Source organism: Medicago sativa, chromosome 8 (assembly GCF_051527215.1).
Source record: "Medicago sativa cultivar Bolivia chromosome 8, Bolivia_mono, whole genome shotgun sequence".
Classification (NCBI taxonomy): domain Eukaryota; kingdom Viridiplantae; phylum Streptophyta; class Magnoliopsida; order Fabales; family Fabaceae; genus Medicago; species Medicago sativa.
Window position 1 is genome coordinate 37,733,690 of NC_140756.1, and position 22,766 is coordinate 37,756,455.

The 22,766-nt window shown below is 32.0% G+C and overlaps 2 protein-coding genes and 1 non-coding gene across 3 annotated transcripts; 1 reads left to right on the plus strand and 2 right to left on the minus strand.

The window, feature by feature from the left end:
• Nucleotides 1–9,648: 9,648 nt before the first annotated feature.
• On the plus strand, nt 9,649–10,786 carry LOC146898918 (uncharacterized). The gene is made up of 2 exons (XM_085736655.1): nt 9,649–10,062; nt 10,781–10,786. The coding sequence occupies exons 1-2, from the start codon at nt 9,649–9,651 to the stop codon at nt 10,784–10,786; spliced, it is 420 nt and encodes a 139-aa protein (XP_085592781.1).
• Nucleotides 10,787–14,434: 3,648 nt separating this feature from the next.
• TRNAR-CCG (transfer RNA arginine (anticodon CCG)) lies at nt 14,435–14,507 on the minus strand. Its single transcript has one exon. It is a non-coding gene; the product is annotated as a tRNA-Arg (tRNA).
• A 3,310-nt stretch (nt 14,508–17,817) lies between these two features.
• On the minus strand, nt 17,818–18,396 carry LOC146898920 (uncharacterized). Its single transcript, XM_085736657.1, has one exon. It carries the CDS (start codon nt 18,394–18,396, stop codon nt 17,818–17,820), a length of 579 nt encoding a protein of 192 aa, XP_085592783.1.
• Nucleotides 18,397–22,766: the final 4,370 nt, after the last annotated feature.

Below are 22,766 nucleotides of genomic sequence, written 5' to 3' on the forward strand. Positions count from 1 at the left end.
ATTGATTATTGATTGATTGATGTGTAGTTTGTTGAGATAAAAAATACTGAGTGCATAAGATCAAAAGTTTGTTGAGATATTTATGTTAAATAAAATAGAAAAAATAATAAAAATATTGAGAATGAATGTGGAAGTGACATGTGGCATAAAAAACCTTACTTTATATATATACTATTGATTGATTGATTGATTGAGATAAAAAATACTGAGTGCATAAGATCAAAAGTTTGTTGAGATATTTATGTTAAATAAAATAGAAAAAATAATAAAAATATTGAGAATGAATGTGGAAGTGACATGTGGCATAAAAAACCTTACTTTATATATATACTATTGATTATTGATTGATTGATGTGTAGTTTGTTGAGATAAAAAATACTGAGTGCATAAGATCAAAAGTTTGTTGAGATATTTATGTTAAATAAAATAGAAAAAATAATAAAAATATTGAGAATGAATGTGGAAGTGACATGTGGCATAAAAAACCTTACTTTATATATATACTATTGATTGATTGATTGAGATAAAAAATACTGAGTGCATAAGATCAAAAGTTTGTTGAGATATTTATGTTAAATAAAATAGAAAAAATAATAAAAATATTGAGAATGAATGTGGAAGTGACACGTGGCATAAAAAACCTTACTTTATATATATACTATTGATATTGATTGATTGATTGATGTGTAGTTTGTTGAGATAAAAAATACTAAGTGCATAAGATCAAAAGTTTGTTGAGATATTTATGTTAAATAAAATAGAAAAAATAATAAAAATATTGAGAATGAATGTGGAAGTGACATGTGGCATAAAAAACCTTACTTTATATATATACTATTGATTGATTGATTGATTGAGATAAAAAATACTGAGTGCATAAGATCAAAAGTTTGTTGAGATATTTATGTTAAATAAAATAGAAAAAATAATAAAAATATTGAGAATGAATGTGGAAGTGACATGTGGCATAAAAAACCTTATTTTATATATATACTATTGATTATTGATTGATTGATTGATGTGTAGTTTGTTGAGATAAAAAATACTGAGTGCATAAGATCAAAAGTTTGTTGAGATATTTATGTTAAATAAAATAGAAAAAATAATAAAAATATTGAGAATGAATGTGGAAGTGACATGTGGCATAAAAAATCTTACTTTATATATATACTATTGATTATTGATTGATTGATGTGTAGTTTGTTGAGATAAAAAATACTGAGTGCATAAGATCAAAAGTTTGTTGAGATATTTATGTTAAATAAAATAGAAAAAATAATAAAAATATTGAGAATGAATGTGGAAGTGACATGTGGCATAAAAAATCTTACTTTATATATATACTATTGATTGATTGATTGATTGATTGATGTGTAGTTTGTTGAGATAAAAAATACTGAGTGCATAAGATCAAAAGTTTGTTGAGATATTTATGTTAAATAAAATAGAAAAAATAATAAAAATATTGAGAATGAATGTGGAAGTGACATGTGGCATAAAAAACCTTACTTTATATATATACTATTGATTATTGATTGATTGATGTGTAGTTTGTTGAGATAAAAAATACTGAGTGCATAAGATCAAAAGTTTGTTGAGATATTTATGTTAAATAAAATAGAAAAAATAATAAAAATATTGAGAATGAATGTGGAAGTGACATGTGGCATAAAAAACCTTACTTTATATATATACTATTGATTGATTGATTGATTGAGATAAAAAATACTGAGTGCATAAGATCAAAAGTTTGTTGAGATATTTATGTTAAATAAAATAGAAAAAATAATAAAAATATTGAGAATGAATGTGGAAGTGACACGTGGCATAAAAAACCTTACTTTATATATATACTATTGATTGATTGATTGATGTGTAGTTTGTTGAGATAAAAAATACTAAGTGCATAAGATCAAAAGTTTGTTGAGATATTTATGTTAAATAAAATAGAAAAAATAATAAAAATATTGAGAATGAATGTGGAAGTGACATGTGGCATAAAAAACCTTACTTTATATATATACTATTGATTGATTGATTGATTGAGATAAAAAATACTGAGTGCATAAGATCAAAAGTTTGTTGAGATATTTATGTTAAATAAAATAGAAAAAATAATAAAAATATTGAGAATGAATGTGGAAGTGACATGTGGCATAAAAAACCTTACTTTATATATATACTATTGATTATTGATTGATTGATGTGTAGTTTGTTGAGATAAAAAATACTGAGTGCATAAGATCAAAAGTTTGTTGAGATATTTATGTTAAATAAAATAGAAAAAATAATAAAAATATTAAGAATGAATGTGGAAGTGACATGTGGCATAAAAAACCTTACTTTATATATATACTATTGATTGATTGATTGATTGAGATAAAAAATACTGAGTGCATAAGATCAAAAGTTTGTTGAGATATTTATGTTAAATAAAATAGAAAAAATAATAAAAATATTGAGAATGAATGTGGAAGTGACATGTGGCATAAAAAACCTTACTTTATATATATACTATTGATTATTGATTGATTGATGTGTAGTTTGTTGAGATAAAAAATACTGAGTGCATAAGATCAAAAGTTTGTTGAGATATTTATGTTAAATAAAATAGAAAAAATAATAAAAATATTGAGAATGAATGTGGAAGTGACATGTGGCATAAAAAACCTTACTTTATATATATACTATTGATTGATTGATTGATTGAGATAAAAAATACTGAGTGCATAAGATCAAAAGTTTGTTGAGATATTTATGTTAAATAAAATAGAAAAAATAATAAAAATATTGAGAATGAATGTGGAAGTGACATGTGGCATAAAAAACCTTACTTTATATATATACTATTGATTATTGATTGATTGATGTGTAGTTTGTTGAGATAAAAAATACTGAGTGCATAAGATCAAAAGTTTGTTGAGATATTTATGTTAAATAAAATAGAAAAAATAATAAAAATATTAAGAATGAATGTGGAAGTGACATGTGGCATAAAAAACCTTACTTTATATATATACTATTGATTGATTGATTGATTGAGATAAAAAATACTGAGTGCATAAGATCAAAAGTTTGTTGAGATATTTATGTTAAATAAAATAGAAAAAATAATAAAAATATTGAGAATGAATGTGGAAGTGACATGTGGCATAAAAAACCTTACTTTATATATATACTATTGATTATTGATTGATTGATGTGTAGTTTGTTGAGATAAAAAATACTGAGTGCATAAGATCAAAAGTTTGTTGAGATATTTATGTTAAATAAAATAGAAAAAATAATAAAAATATTGAGAATGAATGTGGAAGTGACATGTGGCATAAAAAACCTTACTTTATATATATACTATTGATTGATTGATTGATTGAGATAAAAAACACTGAGTGCATAAGATCAAAAGTTTGTTGAGATATTTATGTTAAATAAAATAGAAAAAATAATAAAAATATTGAGAATGAATGTGGAAGTGACATGTGGCATAAAAAACCTTACTTTATATATATACTATTGATTATTGATTGATTGATGTGTAGTTTGTTGAGATAAAAAATACTGAGTGCATAAGATCAAAAGTTTGTTGAGATATTTATGTTAAATAAAATAGAAAAAATAATAAAAATATTGAGAATGAATATGGAAGTGACATGTGGCATAAAAAACCTTACTTTATATATATACTATTGATTGATTGATTGATTGAGATAAAAAATACTGAGTGCATAAGATCAAAAGTTTGTTGAGATATTTATGTTAAATAAAATAGAAAAAATAATAAAAATATTGAGAATGAATGTGGAAGTGACATGTGGCATAAAAAATCTTACTTTATATATATACTATTGATTATTGATTGATTGATGTGTAGTTTGTTGAGATAAAAAATACTGAGTGCATAAGATCAAAAGTTTGTTGAGATATTTATGTTAAATAAAATAGAAAAAATAATAAAAATATTGAGAATGAATGTGGAAGTGACATGTGGCATAAAAAATCTTACTTTATATATATACTATTGATTGATTGATTGATTGATTGATGTGTAGTTTGTTGAGATAAAAAATACTGAGTGCATAAGATCAAAAGTTTGTTGAGATATTTATGTTAAATAAAATAGAAAAAATAATAAAAATATTGAGAATGAATGTGGAAGTGACATGTGGCATAAAAAACCTTACTTTATATATATACTATTGATTATTGATTGATTGATGTGTAGTTTGTTGAGATAAAAAATACTGAGTGCATAAGATCAAAAGTTTGTTGAGATATTTATGTTAAATAAAATAGAAAAAATAATAAAAATATTGAGAATGAATGTGGAAGTGACATGTGGCATAAAAAACCTTACTTTATATATATACTATTGATTGATTGATTGATTGAGATAAAAAATACTGAGTGCATAAGATCAAAAGTTTGTTGAGATATTTATGTTAAATAAAATAGAAAAAATAATAAAAATATTGAGAATGAATGTGGAAGTGACACGTGGCATAAAAAACCTTACTTTATATATATACTATTGATTGATTGATTGATGTGTAGTTTGTTGAGATAAAAAATACTAAGTGCATAAGATCAAAAGTTTGTTGAGATATTTATGTTAAATAAAATAGAAAAAATAATAAAAATATTGAGAATGAATGTGGAAGTGACATGTGGCATAAAAAACCTTACTTTATATATATACTATTGATTGATTGATTGATTGAGATAAAAAATACTGAGTGCATAAGATCAAAAGTTTGTTGAGATATTTATGTTAAATAAAATAGAAAAAATAATAAAAATATTGAGAATGAATGTGGAAGTGACATGTGGCATAAAAAACCTTACTTTATATATATACTATTGATTATTGATTGATTGATGTGTAGTTTGTTGAGATAAAAAATACTGAGTGCATAAGATCAAAAGTTTGTTGAGATATTTATGTTAAATAAAATAGAAAAAATAATAAAAATATTAAGAATGAATGTGGAAGTGACATGTGGCATAAAAAACCTTACTTTATATATATACTATTGATTGATTGATTGATTGAGATAAAAAATACTGAGTGCATAAGATCAAAAGTTTGTTGAGATATTTATGTTAAATAAAATAGAAAAAATAATAAAAATATTGAGAATGAATGTGGAAGTGACATGTGGCATAAAAAACCTTACTTTATATATATACTATTGATTATTGATTGATTGATGTGTAGTTTGTTGAGATAAAAAATACTGAGTGCATAAGATCAAAAGTTTGTTGAGATATTTATGTTAAATAAAATAGAAAAAATAATAAAAATATTGAGAATGAATGTGGAAGTGACATGTGGCATAAAAAACCTTACTTTATATATATACTATTGATTGATTGATTGATTGAGATAAAAAATACTGAGTGCATAAGATCAAAAGTTTGTTGAGATATTTATGTTAAATAAAATAGAAAAAATAATAAAAATATTGAGAATGAATGTGGAAGTGACATGTGGCATAAAAAACCTTACTTTATATATATACTATTGATTATTGATTGATTGATGTGTAGTTTGTTGAGATAAAAAATACTGAGTGCATAAGATCAAAAGTTTGTTGAGATATTTATGTTAAATAAAATAGAAAAAATAATAAAAATATTAAGAATGAATGTGGAAGTGACATGTGGCATAAAAAACCTTACTTTATATATATACTATTGATTGATTGATTGATTGAGATAAAAAATACTGAGTGCATAAGATCAAAAGTTTGTTGAGATATTTATGTTAAATAAAATAGAAAAAATAATAAAAATATTGAGAATGAATGTGGAAGTGACATGTGGCATAAAAAACCTTACTTTATATATATACTATTGATTATTGATTGATTGATGTGTAGTTTGTTGAGATAAAAAATACTGAGTGCATAAGATCAAAAGTTTGTTGAGATATTTATGTTAAATAAAATAGAAAAAATAATAAAAATATTGAGAATGAATGTGGAAGTGACATGTGGCATAAAAAACCTTACTTTATATATATACTATTGATTGATTGATTGATTGAGATAAAAAACACTGAGTGCATAAGATCAAAAGTTTGTTGAGATATTTATGTTAAATAAAATAGAAAAAATAATAAAAATATTGAGAATGAATGTGGAAGTGACATGTGGCATAAAAAACCTTACTTTATATATATATACTATTGATTATTGATTGATTGATGTGTAGTTTGTTGAGATAAAAAATACTGAGTGCATAAGATCAAAAGTTTGTTGAGATATTTATGTTAAATAAAATAGAAAAAATAATAAAAATATTGAGAATGAATGTGGAAGTGACATGTGGCATAAAAAACCTTACTTTATATATATACTATTGATTGATTGATTGATTGAGATAAAAAATACTGAGTGCATAAGATCAAAAGTTTGTTGAGATATTTATGTTAAATAAAATAGAAAAAATAATAAAAATATTGAGAATGAATGTGGAAGTGACATGTGGCATAAAAAACCTTACTTTATATATATACTATTGATACTATTGATTGATTGATTGATGTGTAGTTTGTTGAGATAAAAAATACTGAGTGCATAATATCAAAAGTTTGTTGAGATATTTATGTTAAATAAAATAGAAAAAATAATAAAAATATTGAGAATGAATGTGGAAGTGAATGTGGAAGTGACATGTGGCATAAAAAACCTTACTTTATATATATACTATTGATTGATTGATTGATGTGTAGTTTGTTGAGATAAAAAATACTGAGTGCATAAGATCAAAAGTTTGTTGAGATATTTATGTTAAATAAAATAGAAAAAATAATAAAAATATTGAGAATGAATGTGGAAGTGACATGTGGCATAAAAAACCTTACTTTATATATATACTATTGATTGATTGATTGATGTGTAGTTTGTTGAGATAAAAAATACTGAGTGCATAAGATCAAAAGAAGTTTGTTGAGATATTTATGTTAAATAAAACAGAAAAAAATAAAATAGAAAAAATAATAAAAATATTGAGAATGAATGTGGAAGTGACATGTGGCATAAAAAACCTTAATTTATATATATACTATTGATTGATTGATTGATGTGTAGTTTGTTGAGATAAAAAATACTGAGTGCATAAGATCAAAAGAAGTTTGTTGAGATATTTATGTTAAATAAAACAGAAAAAAATAAAATAGAAAAAATAATAAAAATATTGAGAATGAATGTGGAAGTGACATGTGGCATAAAAAACCTTACTTTATATATATACTATTGATTGATTGATTGATGTGTAGTTTGTTGAGATAAAAAATACTGAGTGCATAAGATCAAAAGAAGTTTGTTGAGATATTTATGTTAAATAAAATAGAAAAAATAATAAAAATATTGAGAATGAATGTGGAAGTGACATGTGGCATAAAAAACCTTACTTTATATATATACTATTGATTGATTGATTGATGTGTAGTTTGTTGAGATAAAAAATACTGAGTGCATAAGATCAAAAGAAGTTTGTTGAGATATTTATGTTAAACAAAATAGAAAATATAATAAAAATATTGAGAATGAATGTCGAAATGACATGTGGCATAAAAAACCTTACTTTATATATATACTATTGATTGATTGATTGATGTGTAGTTTGTTGAGATAAAAAATACTGAGTGCATAAGATCAAAAGTTTGTTGAGATATTTATGTTAAATAAAATAGAAAAAATAATAAAAATATTGAGAATGAATGTGGAAGTGACATGTGGCATAAAAAACCTTACTTTATATATATACTATTGATTGATTGATTGATGTGTAGTTTGTTGAGATAAAAAATACTGAGTGCATAAGATCAAAAGTTTGTTGAGATATTTATGTTAAATAAAATAGAAAAAATAATAAAAATATTGAGAATGAATGTGGAAGTGACATGTGGCATAAAAAACCTTACTTTATATATATACTATTGATTGATTGATTGATGTGTAGTTTGTTGAGATAAAAAATACTGAGTGCATAAGATCAAAAGTTTGTTGAGATATTTATGTTAAATAAAATAGAAAAAATAATAAAAATATTGAGAATGAATGTGGAAGTGACATGTGGCATAAAAAACCTTACTTTATATATATACTATTGATTGATTGATTGATGTGTAGTTTGTTGAGATAAAAAATACTGAGTGCATAAGATCAAAAGAAGTTTGTTGAGATATTTATGTTAAATAAAATAGAAAAAATAATAAAAATATTGAGAATGAATGTGGAAGTGACATGTGGCATAAAAAACCTTACTTTATATATATACTATTGATTGATTGATTGATGTGTAGTTTGTTGAGATAAAAAATACTGAGTGCATAAGATCAAAAGTTTGTTGAGATATTTATGTTAAATAAAATAGAAAAAATAATAAAAATATTGAGAATGAATGTGGAAGTGACATGTGGCATAAAAAACCTTACTTTATATATATACTATTGATGTGCGTGAAAACGTAACTTGATTACTTTTTGTTTTTATTCTCAATTAAAATATTTTTTATTTTTTGATGCAACTCAACTAAACTACTTTAATTTTTTTTTTAGTGTTACTTTTTCCACCCTATGTCTTTCCTCGCGCGTCCTATTTTTTTTTCCAATTTTACCCCTTGTCCGGATTACGTTTTCCGGTTTAAATTGTTAGAATTTTGCAGATGTATCCGGATTATAAAATCCGGAATAGTTTTTTACCAGAATTTTTGCAATTTTAAGCTCTGCAATTCGTAAAATAAAATGCAAATAAAGCAAAAAACAGAAATAAAAAGAAACAAACATAAAAACAACTCATTTTATTAATATATGAACAATACATTACAATAATTTTCAAGCTTTTTAAACTTATTACATAAGAGCCTAAATCTATTTCTAATCCTATCCTATTACCTATGCTATACCAGTGGCTCCAGCTCTAACTCCAGCCACTGATGGAGAGGAAGGAGGGTGGGAGGAAAGAAGATGGCGGGGAAGAAGAAAAGTTGTTGGTGGGGAGACAGAGGGGGCACAGGTGCCTCTACGGAACAAGAGATCATGATGGTCAACATGACACCCAGGCAAACCCACCTCAGATTCAGACTGACCCCTACCCTATTGACCGATCATATGACCCCTGATGTATTTCCAAAGAGGCCTCTTTCTATGAAAGACCAGCGATGGAAACACATCGTTGTAGAAGAGGAGAAGAGAAGAACGAAGAAGGTGTGAGAAAATGGAGAAGAGGAGCATATTTATAGGGGAGGGGGGATAAAAAAACGGTGGGGAAGCCATCAATGCCGGTCAAAAAACGTGTTTTTACACTTGACCACCGCCCAAAACGTTTGAAAAATGTTTTCTTTGTGGTGCAGACCACCGGCCTAAACTACTGGTGCAGTCCGGAAGATATAATCCGGAATTCACATGCATTCCGGATTACGTATTTCGGAAAAAGACGATAATGGGGTGTCCCAAAGTGAAACTTGGGACGTTGTGTATGGTGAGGGTTGGTTCGGATTATATAAACCGGATTGCTTCAGCATTGGATTCTTCTGTGTGGCCCGCATTGCACCGATAATTTTTGTGGTCAACAGCGCCCAAATGCCTCTATAAATAGGGGTCCCTGATTTCATTACAAGTAAACTACACCAGGGAAAAAAATCATGGAATTCCCTGGCTTTAATCCGAACACCAAGCTAGCGGCAGTCTACTACAATGGTGGAACATCACCACATCTGTTTAGGATTCGCGACGATGTCACCCTCTCCGGGCTGAAGGATGAGCTGGATCAAATCAACCGTCAACTCAACCGCAGAGACACGAGGAGGGTGGTCAGTGTCGAATATCAATGTCCATTGTCCGACTCTGCCGGATCTCTTCGCTTCAGCCGGATGGAACTCACAAACGACGACGACATGAGAACCATGTTCTCTGTCTTTGGTCAGCACAGCGCTAGAGGACCGATCGAGTTCGACGCTTCTTTGGTTAGATCTGCTGATCAAATTCTGAAAAGTTTGCACCGGCCCAGGAACTACGAAGAGATCAAGGCTCAGCTAGAGGGACCAGAGGAGGAAGAAGTTAGTTTAGATGATCCGTGATAATGTGTTATGTTTTAATTAATTGCGTGTTTTATGTTGTTTTAATTGCGTGTTAGTTATGTGTTGTTGAATTAAGTTGTTGCATTATGTTTTAATTGCGTGTTTTATTGCGTGTTAGTTATCTATTGTTGAATTTAATTGCGTGCGTTATTATGTTTTAATTCACAGCAAAGATGTTCATTTAATCGATAAAATAACCAAACATATTCTGTTCGGACTACGTAATCCGGAAAAACATAGGGCGTAAGTGTATTCCGGAAAATGTAATCCGGAATGGCTCAGCATAGGATTCTTTTGTATGAACCACATTGCACTAAGAGTTTATGTGGTCCACAACATCCAAAGACCTCTATAAATACATCCTCTTCGGTTTTCACCTTCAATACCATCAAAACACACAAACACACCAAAGCAAACCATGAAAATTTTTGTCATCAAGCTGAGGATCTTTCTCATGCTGTCGCGAATGGATGAGTTAGCTCTCTATTTGACGGCAAGATGAAGATCCTTAGCATGGTGTCAAAAATATATAGATAGTCCTTGATGCCTCTTTGATAGATAGATAACTCAAAAATATCAAGAGGTTTCTATGAGTTAGATTTTGCTGCCTGCCAGATGAATATGTCATTTGGCAAGGCAGGATCTAACTCAAAGAAATCCTCTTGAAAATACCTTGCATTTCTTCATTGTGTTGCAGATCTAACTCCAAAGAAGAGGTTCTTATGAACTCGATCATGTCGGCCTGCCGATCGTAACATGTCAGTTGACAGGCCGGCATGATCGAGTTCAAAAGCTCCTCTTCGAACACCTTCCCAAAAGATTCATCATTTATGTTATTATGGTTTTTTTTAACTGTTTATTTGTCTTAAGTTGCTTTTATTTATGTTATGTATTTTTGATCTATTTTTTTCCAAGGCATTCGCAATGAAAACGATCCAAATAAAGGGTCAGGTGGAGTTCGGACTATATAATCCGGAAGAACTGCATGCTTTCCGGATTGTATTTTCCGGAAACCCTCAGTAACATTTTGGTCGGTGACGTTTCACCAAAGGTTAGGCCGGTTAGTGGAGTTTGAATGCATTTTTTTTATGGTTTTGAATGTGTAACACGTTTTATTTGACTGTAATTAAGACCTATGACTTATATAAGGCTATAAAAAGGCATGGATCTTCAACATTTTCCTTCATTCTTCTTCACCTCCTTTCTTACATTTTCTTCAATTTTTTTTTAAGTTTTTTAGGTAGCTTTTAGGAGTGTTTGTGGTCTCATGGTCATTGTTGACCGCTCATACGACCCCTGCAATTGCATTTCAGCTTATGCGGGGGTCGTATAACGGTCAACAGAGACCCTTGACATCAAAGAAAGACACAAAATATTCATATCGTATTTGTCCGGATTTTATAATCCGGAAACACTAACAATCTGGTTCGGAATATGTAATCCGGACCAGGTGTATTTTTGGAATTTTTGCAGGGCGCGCTAGAAGGCCATAGGGTGGGAAAAGTAATACTCTTTTTTTTTACACCTGCGTTCTTTAAAAGTCATTTATCTTCTTTAACATTCGGAACACTCGTGTAACATTCTAAACTCTAAAAGCGATAATTACGTTAATGATACGAGCATATCAAGAATTTAGATGTTACTTCTTCAATAAATCACCAAGCATACATAGATAATAATTTTCTCAAAATATCGCAGCGGAATAAAAACATCACCACAACTACATTTAGTAAAACATCTCTAAGTAATCATGTCATAAAATCATACTACATCACAAAATATAACATCTCATCTCAACAACTGAGTAATAAACATCAAATAGTTGTAAGACTCCAAACAAAAAAGACACCCTAATCAGAGCCAGCACACTAGACTCCGAAAAATAGTAAACGAGGAAGCTTCGAGCTTTCGTTAAGCAACTCACCAATGCAAAGCAGCTACTCCTGCACGCCGTCTACCATCCATACGAATAAGGTAGACGGTCAACCAAATGACCATTGAGGTTTAGTTCAAAATTCATAATTTAACATAATCATGGAAAGTAATTGACATAATCAAAACTCACATGATTAATAAATTCAACATCATTATAATTCCCCAAGTATACAAACACCTCAAGTAATGCATACTTTGAAGCCCGGATACGGATACGATACGACATCGATACGTCGATACGGAAAAATTTTCAAAACTCAAGATACGATACGGCCGGGATACGTTAATAAAAAAAATTATATAATTAAACGTACAATATAATTATAACAATTTTTTTAATATGCAAATATATTAACAAACACAAGAAACCAGTCATAGGCCCGTAACATATCAACATAAATATAAGTAATATTGACGATTAAGAGAGTGATGATTAGTCAATTATATATACAATATTATCCCAAAAAGAGAACTATCAAATCTATATTATATCCAAAAGGAACATTGTTAGTGCTATAGTAATATAATGTTCTTTCTTACTTTTTAAAGAAAAAAACATAAATCAAAATGATATAAAAAAATAAAATTTATATTATCTGATACTCTTCCGATACGTATCGGGAAGTATCGAAAAAGTATCGGATAATTATTTTTAAAAAAATTAAAATTTAATGATCCGATACTCTTCCGATACGTATCTTGAAGTATCGGGCAGGTATCGGTGCATGATACGCATGGGATACGGTACGTCACCCATTTTGAAGTATCTGGGCTTCATAGAATGCTTACGATTCAACTTATCCAAGTATTCACAACGGTCACCAAATTTCACCAATGCACGTATACACAAATTCACAAAATCAAGCATGACTCGACTCACCAATAATAAACGCATGCAATATTCTAAGCTCCTATATCCACTAACATCCACCAACACCATAACGAGTAGCCAGCACCCTATACCATAAACCTCCTATATCCACTAACACCATATTTCTAACAAAGCGATATTAAACTCCCTCAACCCTCAATACTCCTTTCTTAAACGAACAATTTTCCAACCAATCCAAGTAATTTTCTTATGATCCCCACCACAAAAAAATTATTAAAAAGAGATTCAATATAAGAGATTATACAAGAAAGAGCTTTGAAGAAGGAAATGGCATATACAGGCAGAGAAGTCATGACAGACTTAAGAAGGATCAAGCGACTACCAAATGAAAGAAAACGATTCTTCCAACCTGACAATCTATTATTAATGTGGGTCACAACAGGCTCCCAAAACACCAACCACATCAGATCACCACCAATAGAGAGGCCCAAATACATGAAAGGCACCTTACCCACTCTATAACTCAGAGCGGACGCCACCTCACTCAACCAAAAATCCGAAATATTTACCCCAAGCAACAGGCTCTTATTAAAATTTACCTTTAATCCAGACATAGCCTCAAAAAGAACAAGAACAACCTGTAACGCACGAACGTTAACACCATTTCTAACCCCCATAAGTAATGTGTCATCAGCAAACTGAAGGTTAGAAATAACAACTGAATTCGTCGGACCAATACGATATCCCGGAAAAAAATTGAATCCACCATGGCTTTCATTAAAATATTCAACCCCTCTGCCGCCAACAAAAAAAGAAGGAGAAAGAGGATCACTTGTCTTAGGCCTCGCTGCAAATGAAAATCATATGTCGGTCTACCATTGACTAACACCAACGTTGAAGCCATACAAACACACTCTCTAATCCATTTCCTCCATAAAGTTGGAAAAGACATTCTGCCCATGACTGCATCTAAATATCCCCAATCTACAAAATCATAATTCTTTTCAAAGTCTACTTTAAATAACATTAGCTCCTTCTTTGAATAAAAACGAGTCAAAGTGATTTTGTGTTTGGATATATTTATGTAAAAACTAATTTGACAATAAATTTAACTTTAAAATCAAGTGTAGAAGACAAAAGCTACAAATTATAATTTCAAGCAAACTGAATTCTAGAAGTAAAATCAATTCTTCTTTAATCACCCAAACATGAAAAATCAATTTTAAAACATCTAGAATCACTTTTGACCCTCTAAAATTAAAGCCAAACATATGTTAAGTCTTTGTGATGTTTTAACATACTCTTAACTTACCAAAAGAAATTATTACAATCTAAATAATTATTTAAAAATAAATTTTTGAGGAATAATATATAGTTTTGCGTTCACCTTAAAAAAATTACATAGTTTTGAGTTGTTTTTAGGGGACTATATTCTTGAGTTAAAAAAAACCTAAACAATTATGAATTATAAATCCTCAAATTAACGCGAAATACAAGTGAATTCAATCTCGTGCAGGAAAAAAGTATGAAAAAGCGACCACGGTGGGACTCGAACCCACCGTGCAGGAAAAAAGTATGAAAAAGCGACCACGGTGGGACTCGAACCCACAATCTCCCGCTCCGGAGGCGAGCGCCTTATCCATTAGGCCACGCGGTCATTTAATTGTTGTCATTTTGTGACTACATAATCTATATAAAAGTTACCGAATAACCGTTCAAAAATAGAAGAATATCATGGGTTCTAAAAACTCAATATTAATTCAAATGAATCTTACCGTAGGAATATGGGTTCTTTTGGATTAGTTTATTTTAGAGCTTATACAAAACAACTTATGAAAATAAATAAGTTTTTATGTATTATTTATAAGTTTGTTAAGGTATTTTATGAAAAAACGGTTTATGAAGATACAATTTTCGTTAGTGAGAGCTTATAAATTAAAGTAAAACTTATTTATTTATATAAGTTATTTTTCATAAACTCAATTCAAACGGGGTCTATGTATTGCTAAATTATAAAGTTTTAAGTCTTTCAAATTTTGTTGGAGATGAAGGAATCAATAAGGAAAGATAATGAGAAGAATAAGCCTCTCATATGATTGTTATTTATCTACTCACTCTTGTGCAAAATACTTTGGAATATGTATCTGTCAATTTCGAAGCTCTCACATCACGAACAATCATATAATGTTTATTATTAAAAATGAATAGATTTCCTAGGTGAACATGTCTTCGTCTAGCGAATTTGGTAGATAACATAATTTTTCAATTTTAAGTTTCATTATCAGCTGTAAAACTACCACCCTATCCAAAACGTTTTTTTGATTAAAATCATTATGCATAAAATTATAAACTGCACAGGTAAAAAGTAAAGGGATGGAAATTTGAGTTGCCACACAATAAGCGTTTGTTTTACATCATTAGCTCGACTCCCTTTTTCTCTTTCATCGAGATGGTTATGATGATGATTTCCTTGTTCGTCCTTTGGTACGAACAATGCTTACCCTTTGGAATAAGTTGTAACACGCCTCCAAGTTTTTATCTTTAATTATTAGTGTGTTATCATTCACGTTCATATTGATTCGGGCCTTTTGAATGAAAGGCCTTCTAAGGTACCGTTTGACCAGGCTTTTTTTTTCAGCTTCTCTACATTTTTAAGGAGAAGCTAGGCCAAACACGATATCAATTAAGTATCTTCTAAAAAAAGTACTTTTTTTAGAATGCATAAAATTGAATGGAATGAGCTTTGACCAAAAATTGTTGAATACTACTTCAAAAAACTACTTCTCCACAATTTATTTCACAAGCACCTCTCTTCAACTCACGTTGGCAACCTTTTTCTTTTATTTTTTAATATTAGATTTCAATATGTTTTTTCCTTCCATTTTATTTTATTTTATTTTTTTAACCGGTTCATTTAATTTTTTTTTAAGGAGGGTCCATTTAATTTTATTATCTATTTTTGAAGGAATTTTATTATCCTTTTATCACTTATACATTAATTTCAATATCTTTTAATTATTACAACCTTGCAAATATTTTTATTCACGTTGTCATTGAATGACACCGAATATTTTTATTCCCTTTCTTCAACCTCTGAAATATATATACACACACATTAGCGTATAGAGTAATACTTTATGTCCGTCTGTCTGTTTTTTTTGTTATGCTAATGCACATAATTTTTTTTGTAGTGTTGCGTAATGCGTATACTTATTTTTATAAAATTTTGATTTTAATTAAAAGTACAAGCGTAGTTACCTAAAAAAATTATACTTATATATATTTTACACATTTGTATTGTAACAAACCATGCATATTTTTTTCTTATTATAAAAACTAAACATATCTTTTTCAATGACACCAACAATGTAACAAATATCCTTCAAAAAAAACAATGTAACAAATATAATATTATATAATATAAATTCTTATCTTTTTGAATGACACTAAAAATATGGTATTCTTATAACAAAATTTGTTATAGAGTATAATTCGAAAAGAAAAAATCAACTATTCTTATTATATATGCAAGGTCCCGGGTTCGAACCCCGAACACCAGCAAAAAAATAATAAATTCAAAATTTTGTACAATATTTTGCCAAACAACTTTTAACTTAAAAATAAAGAAATCAAACAACTTTAACTTTTTCTTAAAGGGCTTTATTTTAACTTTGTTTTAAAGTAGCTTTTAGACCCAAAAAAAGCCTGGCCAAACGGTACCTAAGTATCATGATTTTTACTCATCTCACTTCTGAAATTGCTCAAAAACAACACCAGTGATAGTTAATTGTCATTGGACAGTTTTAAGATCGGTTCAACCGATTTAAAAAGTGATTGAACCGATATTAAAAGTGTTCAACAATAGTTAAATGCTGCTGAAAAATCCGAGCGGAAGTTAACAACAGCTGGTGTAGTTTTTGACCAATTTCAGAAGTGAGATAAACAATATTAAGCATCATCGGGGATGTATCATCCTCTTTCATTTCGATAACGAGCAAGTCTTGATAAAATTTGAATTTTCCTATTACATATCCCCTTTAATATTTTGTTCTTCTTCATGTTCCAATTTTGTAATTTAAAGATTCGCTGTTTTTATACCTTTGTGAGATTTGACTGTACAAAATAAATGATATGGTCGGTAGTAAACCAAAATTTGTTCAAATATCATAGAGGAAAGTAACTTAAGTTTTGAAATTTGATGTCATGAAAGTTTAAAAGATGAAGAATATTCAAATAACAAGTTTGAATTTTATAAAAAATATTACATAAGGTAAACCAAAATTCACTTAAATTACAATGGGTAAACATTATTTACGCTACACTCGGTTGTACCGCGGCTGTTTAAACCACTTTGGAATTGCATTGTAACGTAGTTATAAGAGAAAGTATATTTTGATTCATTCAATAAATAATATATTTAGTTCATGGTATAGACCAAATACATCATTATTAAATGAATCTAAGAAGAGAGGTTTTTTTTTTTTTTGGTGGTGGCCGGGATTTGAACCCGGACCTTTGCATATTTTATGCATTGTCCCTACAAACTCAGCTAAGCTCACGAGGACTAACGAGGTTTCTTTTATAACACTGATCGGAGTAACATATACCACAATTTTGTGTTTTTTTTCTTCCTTTCTGCCACACTTCAGGACCTGACTCTACCCTTTGAGCTGATGTAGTGAATTAACCCCTAAAGCATCTGGGCATTCATCCGGGCCTGTTTGTAATCAATGCAAGATGTGTTTATGTTACAATACTGTTAACAGTACTAACAAAGAGAGAGGAAAATGATAAAAAAAGCTATCTAAGAATCATAAATGGTACTTAATTCATTTCATAAACCTCCAAGTACTCAGTACATGCCTTTATAGGTAATAGGCTTGATTAGTGCACAGTACAGATCATGACAAGTGTCTTACATCCCTTTAAAAGTGTTAACAGAATTATCAGATAATTATTCTAAAACCTTAATGTGGATAGTAGTCATTCATCCATATTGGAGCAGTCCTCTTCCTTTTTGTCACAAGCCCATCACTTGGTCCAATAGCTGTATCATTGCCTACCCCATCTGGAAGGACCTTGTCCTCAAGGTCAAAAGATGGGAAAGAGGTCTGAAACTCCTCTTTGTCCTCCCATGTTGCTTCATTTTCCGGAGCATCCTGCCATTGTGTGAGGACCTGTCTGCGATACCCGTGATCAGTCTGTAGAGTTCGAGAACCCAATAATTTTGCAGGGCGTAGTTCAATGCGAGTGCCAACGATCTCTGCTGCCAATTCTGGAACTGTGGCAAGAGGTGTGCCATGGAAAGCCTTGAGTTTAGAGACGTGGAAAACCGGGTGAATACGCACAGTGGTTAGCAGTTGTAGCTCATATGCTACATTCCCGATCACCTTCAGCACCTTAAAAGACCCGTAGAAGCGGCGTGAAAGTTTAGGACTCTGACGGTTTCGGACAGAATGTTGCCGGTAAGGTTGGAGTCGTAGCATAACCCAATCACCCACCTTGAAAGTGAGGTCCACCCTATGTGAATTAGCTTGAGACCGCATCCTTTGTTGAGCATAGGTGAGATTCTACTTAAGTAGTTGCAGCTGAGCTTGACGTTGAGACAAGGTTTCGTCAAGTGTGGCAATAGGAGTGGAGCCCGGACTGTATATTGTTAAGTTGGGAGGCAGTCTGCCATACAAAGCTTGGAAAGGAGTCATTTTGATGGTCGAGTGATAAGTGGTATTGTACCAATATTCTGCTAGATGTAAGTACTGGAGTCAGTTTCGGGGTGTATCAGTTACATAGCATCTTAAGTAAGTTTCAAGTGTACGGTTCGTTACTTCCGTTTGGCCATCCGATTGGGGGTGATAAGCACTAGAAAATGCCAATTGGGTACCACTAAGTCTGAAGAGCTCCTTCCAAATCTTGCTTATAAACACCCTGTCTCGATCACTAACAATAGATTTGGGAATTCCATGGAGTTTGTAAATCTCGGTCATATAAATGACAGCAATATGAGTGGCAGAGTACCCACTTGGTAAGGCTATGAAGTGACCATATTTGGTGAGCATGTCCACTATAACCCATATGACAGATTTACCATGAACCATTGGTAAATGAGTGATAAAATCCATCGATATATCTTGCCACACTTGAGTCGGAATGGGAAGAGGTTGCAGTAACCCTGGAGTCTTTTGAGTTGAATACTTACTGCTTTGGCATACTAAACATTCCTTAATGTACGTCCTCACATCCATAGCCATGTTAGGCCAAGCAAAAACAGCAGCTAGTCGAGCAGTTGTACCCTTGATGCCAGAGTGGCCTCCCGTAGGTGAGTCATGAAATTCCTTCAACAGTTCTCTGCGCAATTCACACTCCAATGGAATAAAGATTCTGTTTCGGTAATACAATATACCTTGCTAGATGGAAAAGGGCTCTGTGGTTGTGGCAGAATTGCCGAACTTCTTCATCAAAGCCACACCTGTTTGATGTGTGGTGTAAAAGCGCTGCAATGTTGCTATTAACATAGGTTGGAAAGTTGATAGGGCCATATGAATGGACTCCATAGGTTGGATGCATGACAAGGCATCAGCCACTCGATTGTCCTTTCCCGGAGTCTAGAATATTTCATAATCATATCCGAGGAGTTTGGTCAACCACCGTTGTTGAGATGGAGTTTGAATGACTTGATTGAGAAGCCCTTTAAAACTCTTTTGATCAGTAAAGATGTTGAAATGACGCCCCAACAAGTACTGCCGCCATTTTTTTACCGCTTCCGTAATAGCAAACATCTCACGGTCATAAGCTGATGCAACTTGCATTCGAGGACTTAATTTCCTGCTGAAAAATGCAATTGAGTGTGCTTGTTGTGATAAAACCGCCCCAATTGCAATGCCGGATGCGTCCGTTGTAACCTCAAATAATTCATTGAAGTTTGGAAGACGCAATACCAGAAGGTTAACCATAGCATCCTTAAGCTTCTGAAAGGACTTCTAAGCAACATCTGACCAAGAGAAATTATTAGTTTTAAGCAATTCTGTTAATGGCGCTGCAATTGTTGCATAGTGGCGTACGAACTTCCGGTAATAGCCTGTCAGCCCCAAAAAACCTCTCAAGGCCGTGACAGAATTGGGACAAGGCTATTCCAAAATTGCGGTGATTTTGGAAGGATCAACCGCTACTCCTTCGGCAGATACAATATGACCCAAATATTCCACTTTACTGACCCCAAAAGAACACTTAGATTCCTTAGCAAAAAATTGATGCTGTTGTAAAATTTCCAAGGTAGTTTGGAGGTGTATCAAATGAGCTTCCAAGCTGGGGCTATAAACCAAAATATCATCAAAAAACACCAATATAAACCGCCTCAAATATTCACGGAACACCGCATTCATTGTAGCTTGAAACGTAGAAGGAGCATTAGATAGGCCAAAGGGCATCGCCAAAAATTCAAAATGGCCATCCACCGTGCGAAATGCCGTTTTGAATGTGTCTTCCGACGCAAGAAGGATCTGATGATAACCAGATCGTAAGTCCAGTTTAGAGAAGTGGGTTGCACCATGGAGCTCATCAAGCAACTCATCCACAGTTGGTATAGGAAAACGATCTTTAACCGTTATAACATTCAAGGCACGGTAATCTATGCAAAAGCGCCAAGACCCATCCTTCTTTCGAACCAATAAAACAGGTGATGAAAAGGGACTAGTATTGGGTCGTATAGTACCATTTTCAAGCATTTCTTTAATCATTTTGGTCATAGTTTCCTTGTGGCAGTGAGGGTATCCGTACGGTTTCACATTAACAGGGACAGAGCCGGGTAAAAGGTGTATGTGGTGGTCTTGGCTAAGGTGGGGGGGAAGTGATTTTGGTTGGGAAAAAATCGTTGAAAATTTGTTGAGAAGGTTTTGGATTGAAGGGTCTCTAGATCCCGGCGGGATAGCATCAGTATGGTGAGATGGCTGGATGGGAGTAACATCAATTGAATGTATGGATGTAATTGTGTCGGTGTGTAAGTAACAGGTAAATTGTGAAAATGAAGCATGTGTAGGTGTGGGTGAATTGGCTCCTGATATAGTGACTGGTTTATTATTGTGGAAAAATTAAATGCAAGGAATGCTATAATCAGATAGGAATGGACCTAGAGTACTTAGCCACTGTACGCCCAACACAACATCAGCACCATGGATGGGTAAAATCATAAAAGGAACTTGAAATATGGCATCATTAATGTGAATCGGAATGTTGTTACAACTACCTGAACATTTGATGGTCTCCCCATTGCCGACGAACACATGAAAAGGGTTGATAGATTCGACATTCAATTAAAGGAATGAGGCAACTCGAGGCTGAAGGATGTTATGTGAACTTCCAGAGTCGATAAGGATAGACACCTCCATCTCTTGAATACGCCCGGTGACACGCATGGTGCGTGTTGATGGGGAAACGAGTAAAGCAGCCCATGAAAGATGAAAGTGTTCAGACAAGAGCATGGGAGCAGGTTCTACAACGTCTGATGCTTCTGTGTCCTCTGGCTCTGGTGGGGTTTCCTCTGTCTCAACCGGAGTGGTGTGATCGTCGTCAACCAATAAAATCATAAACTAACGCGATTTGCAACGATGACCTGTTACCCATGGGTCATCACAGTTGAAGAAAAGTCCTCGTGAACTACGCTCCTGCATCGCCTCTGCAGTGAGCCTCTTGATTGGAATGGATGATTGTGCTGGCGTAGCTCCGGTAGTCGCCGGCGGAGGCGGTGGAACCGATCGTGCCGAGCGATGACTAGAGTAACGAGAATCAGCAAGTTTAGCCTCAATTAACTTAGCCAGACCAATTGCATCATGGAGGGAGTAGGGTTTAAGAACCTGCAATTCGCGTTGGATTTCAACACGCAACCCAGAGAGGAAGAAATTGAGCAACACTAAATGAGGAATACCACGTGTACGATTCGAGAGATGCTAGAATTGCGATTGATACGCCACCACAGATCCAGTTTGCCGTAAGTTGAACAACGCGATTTGGTGATTTTCGTAGCTCGATGGACCGAATCGAAGCTCAAGAGCTTTGATAAATTCATCCCAGGTCGCCGGAGGGTGATTCGCATAGATCCACTTAAACCAAGCTAAGGCTGAACCAGTCATGAAAAATGGAATGTATGTGAGCCTTTGGTGATGTGGGGTTTGAGATAGATCAAAGTACTATTTTGCCTGGAAGATTCAATCGAGGGGTTCAGAACCATCAAAGGGACGAAGGGTTATTTTGGGAGGTTTGGGTTGTAGTGGTTGGTACGGTGGATGAACAGATGAAGTAGGTTTGGAAGCAGCTAAATTAGCCATGGTGATTTGATCACGAAATGAATCTAGTCGAGTGGTGACTAGGGATTCCATCATCTCACGCAACTGTTGCATTTGTTCTTCAGAGAGCAATTTTTCAGTTTAGGGAGGCATGGTGAGTGAAAATGAAAGCACCAATTTGTTACAATACTGTTAACAGTACTAACAAAGAGAGAGGAAAATGATAAAAAAAGCTATCTAAGAATCATAAATGGTACTTAATTCATTTCATAAACCTCCAAGTACTCAGTACATGCCTTTATAGGTAATAGGCTTGATTAGTGCACAGTACAGATCATGACAAGTGTCTTACATCCCTTTATAAGTGTTAACAGAATTATCAGATAATTATTCTAAAACCTTAAGAATCCTGCTCTTTACCCAAACAGTTTCGCTCATTCCCAAAGTAAAAGTCGAAAATGCCCCTACGTAACTTAACTTGCGCTAGTGCATTTGTTACGTATGTTAAGTCACGTTACGTGACTCAACATGCGTAAGTGTTATATGAACGTGACTTAAGTCACGCCAAACTACAGCACTAGCGCAAGTTAACTTGCGCTAGTTGGCCGGTGAAGAACAAACGTTTTTCCAACTTTGGTCAG

Excerpts from the sequence above, each read along its gene's own strand:
- LOC146898920 (XM_085736657.1), bottom strand. The coding sequence starts at position 18,396 with ATGCGGTCTCAAGCTAATTCACATAGGGTGGACCTCACTTTCAAGGTG.
- LOC146898918 (XM_085736655.1), top strand. The coding sequence starts at position 9,649 with ATGGAATTCCCTGGCTTTAATCCGAACACCAAGCTAGCGGCAGTCTAC.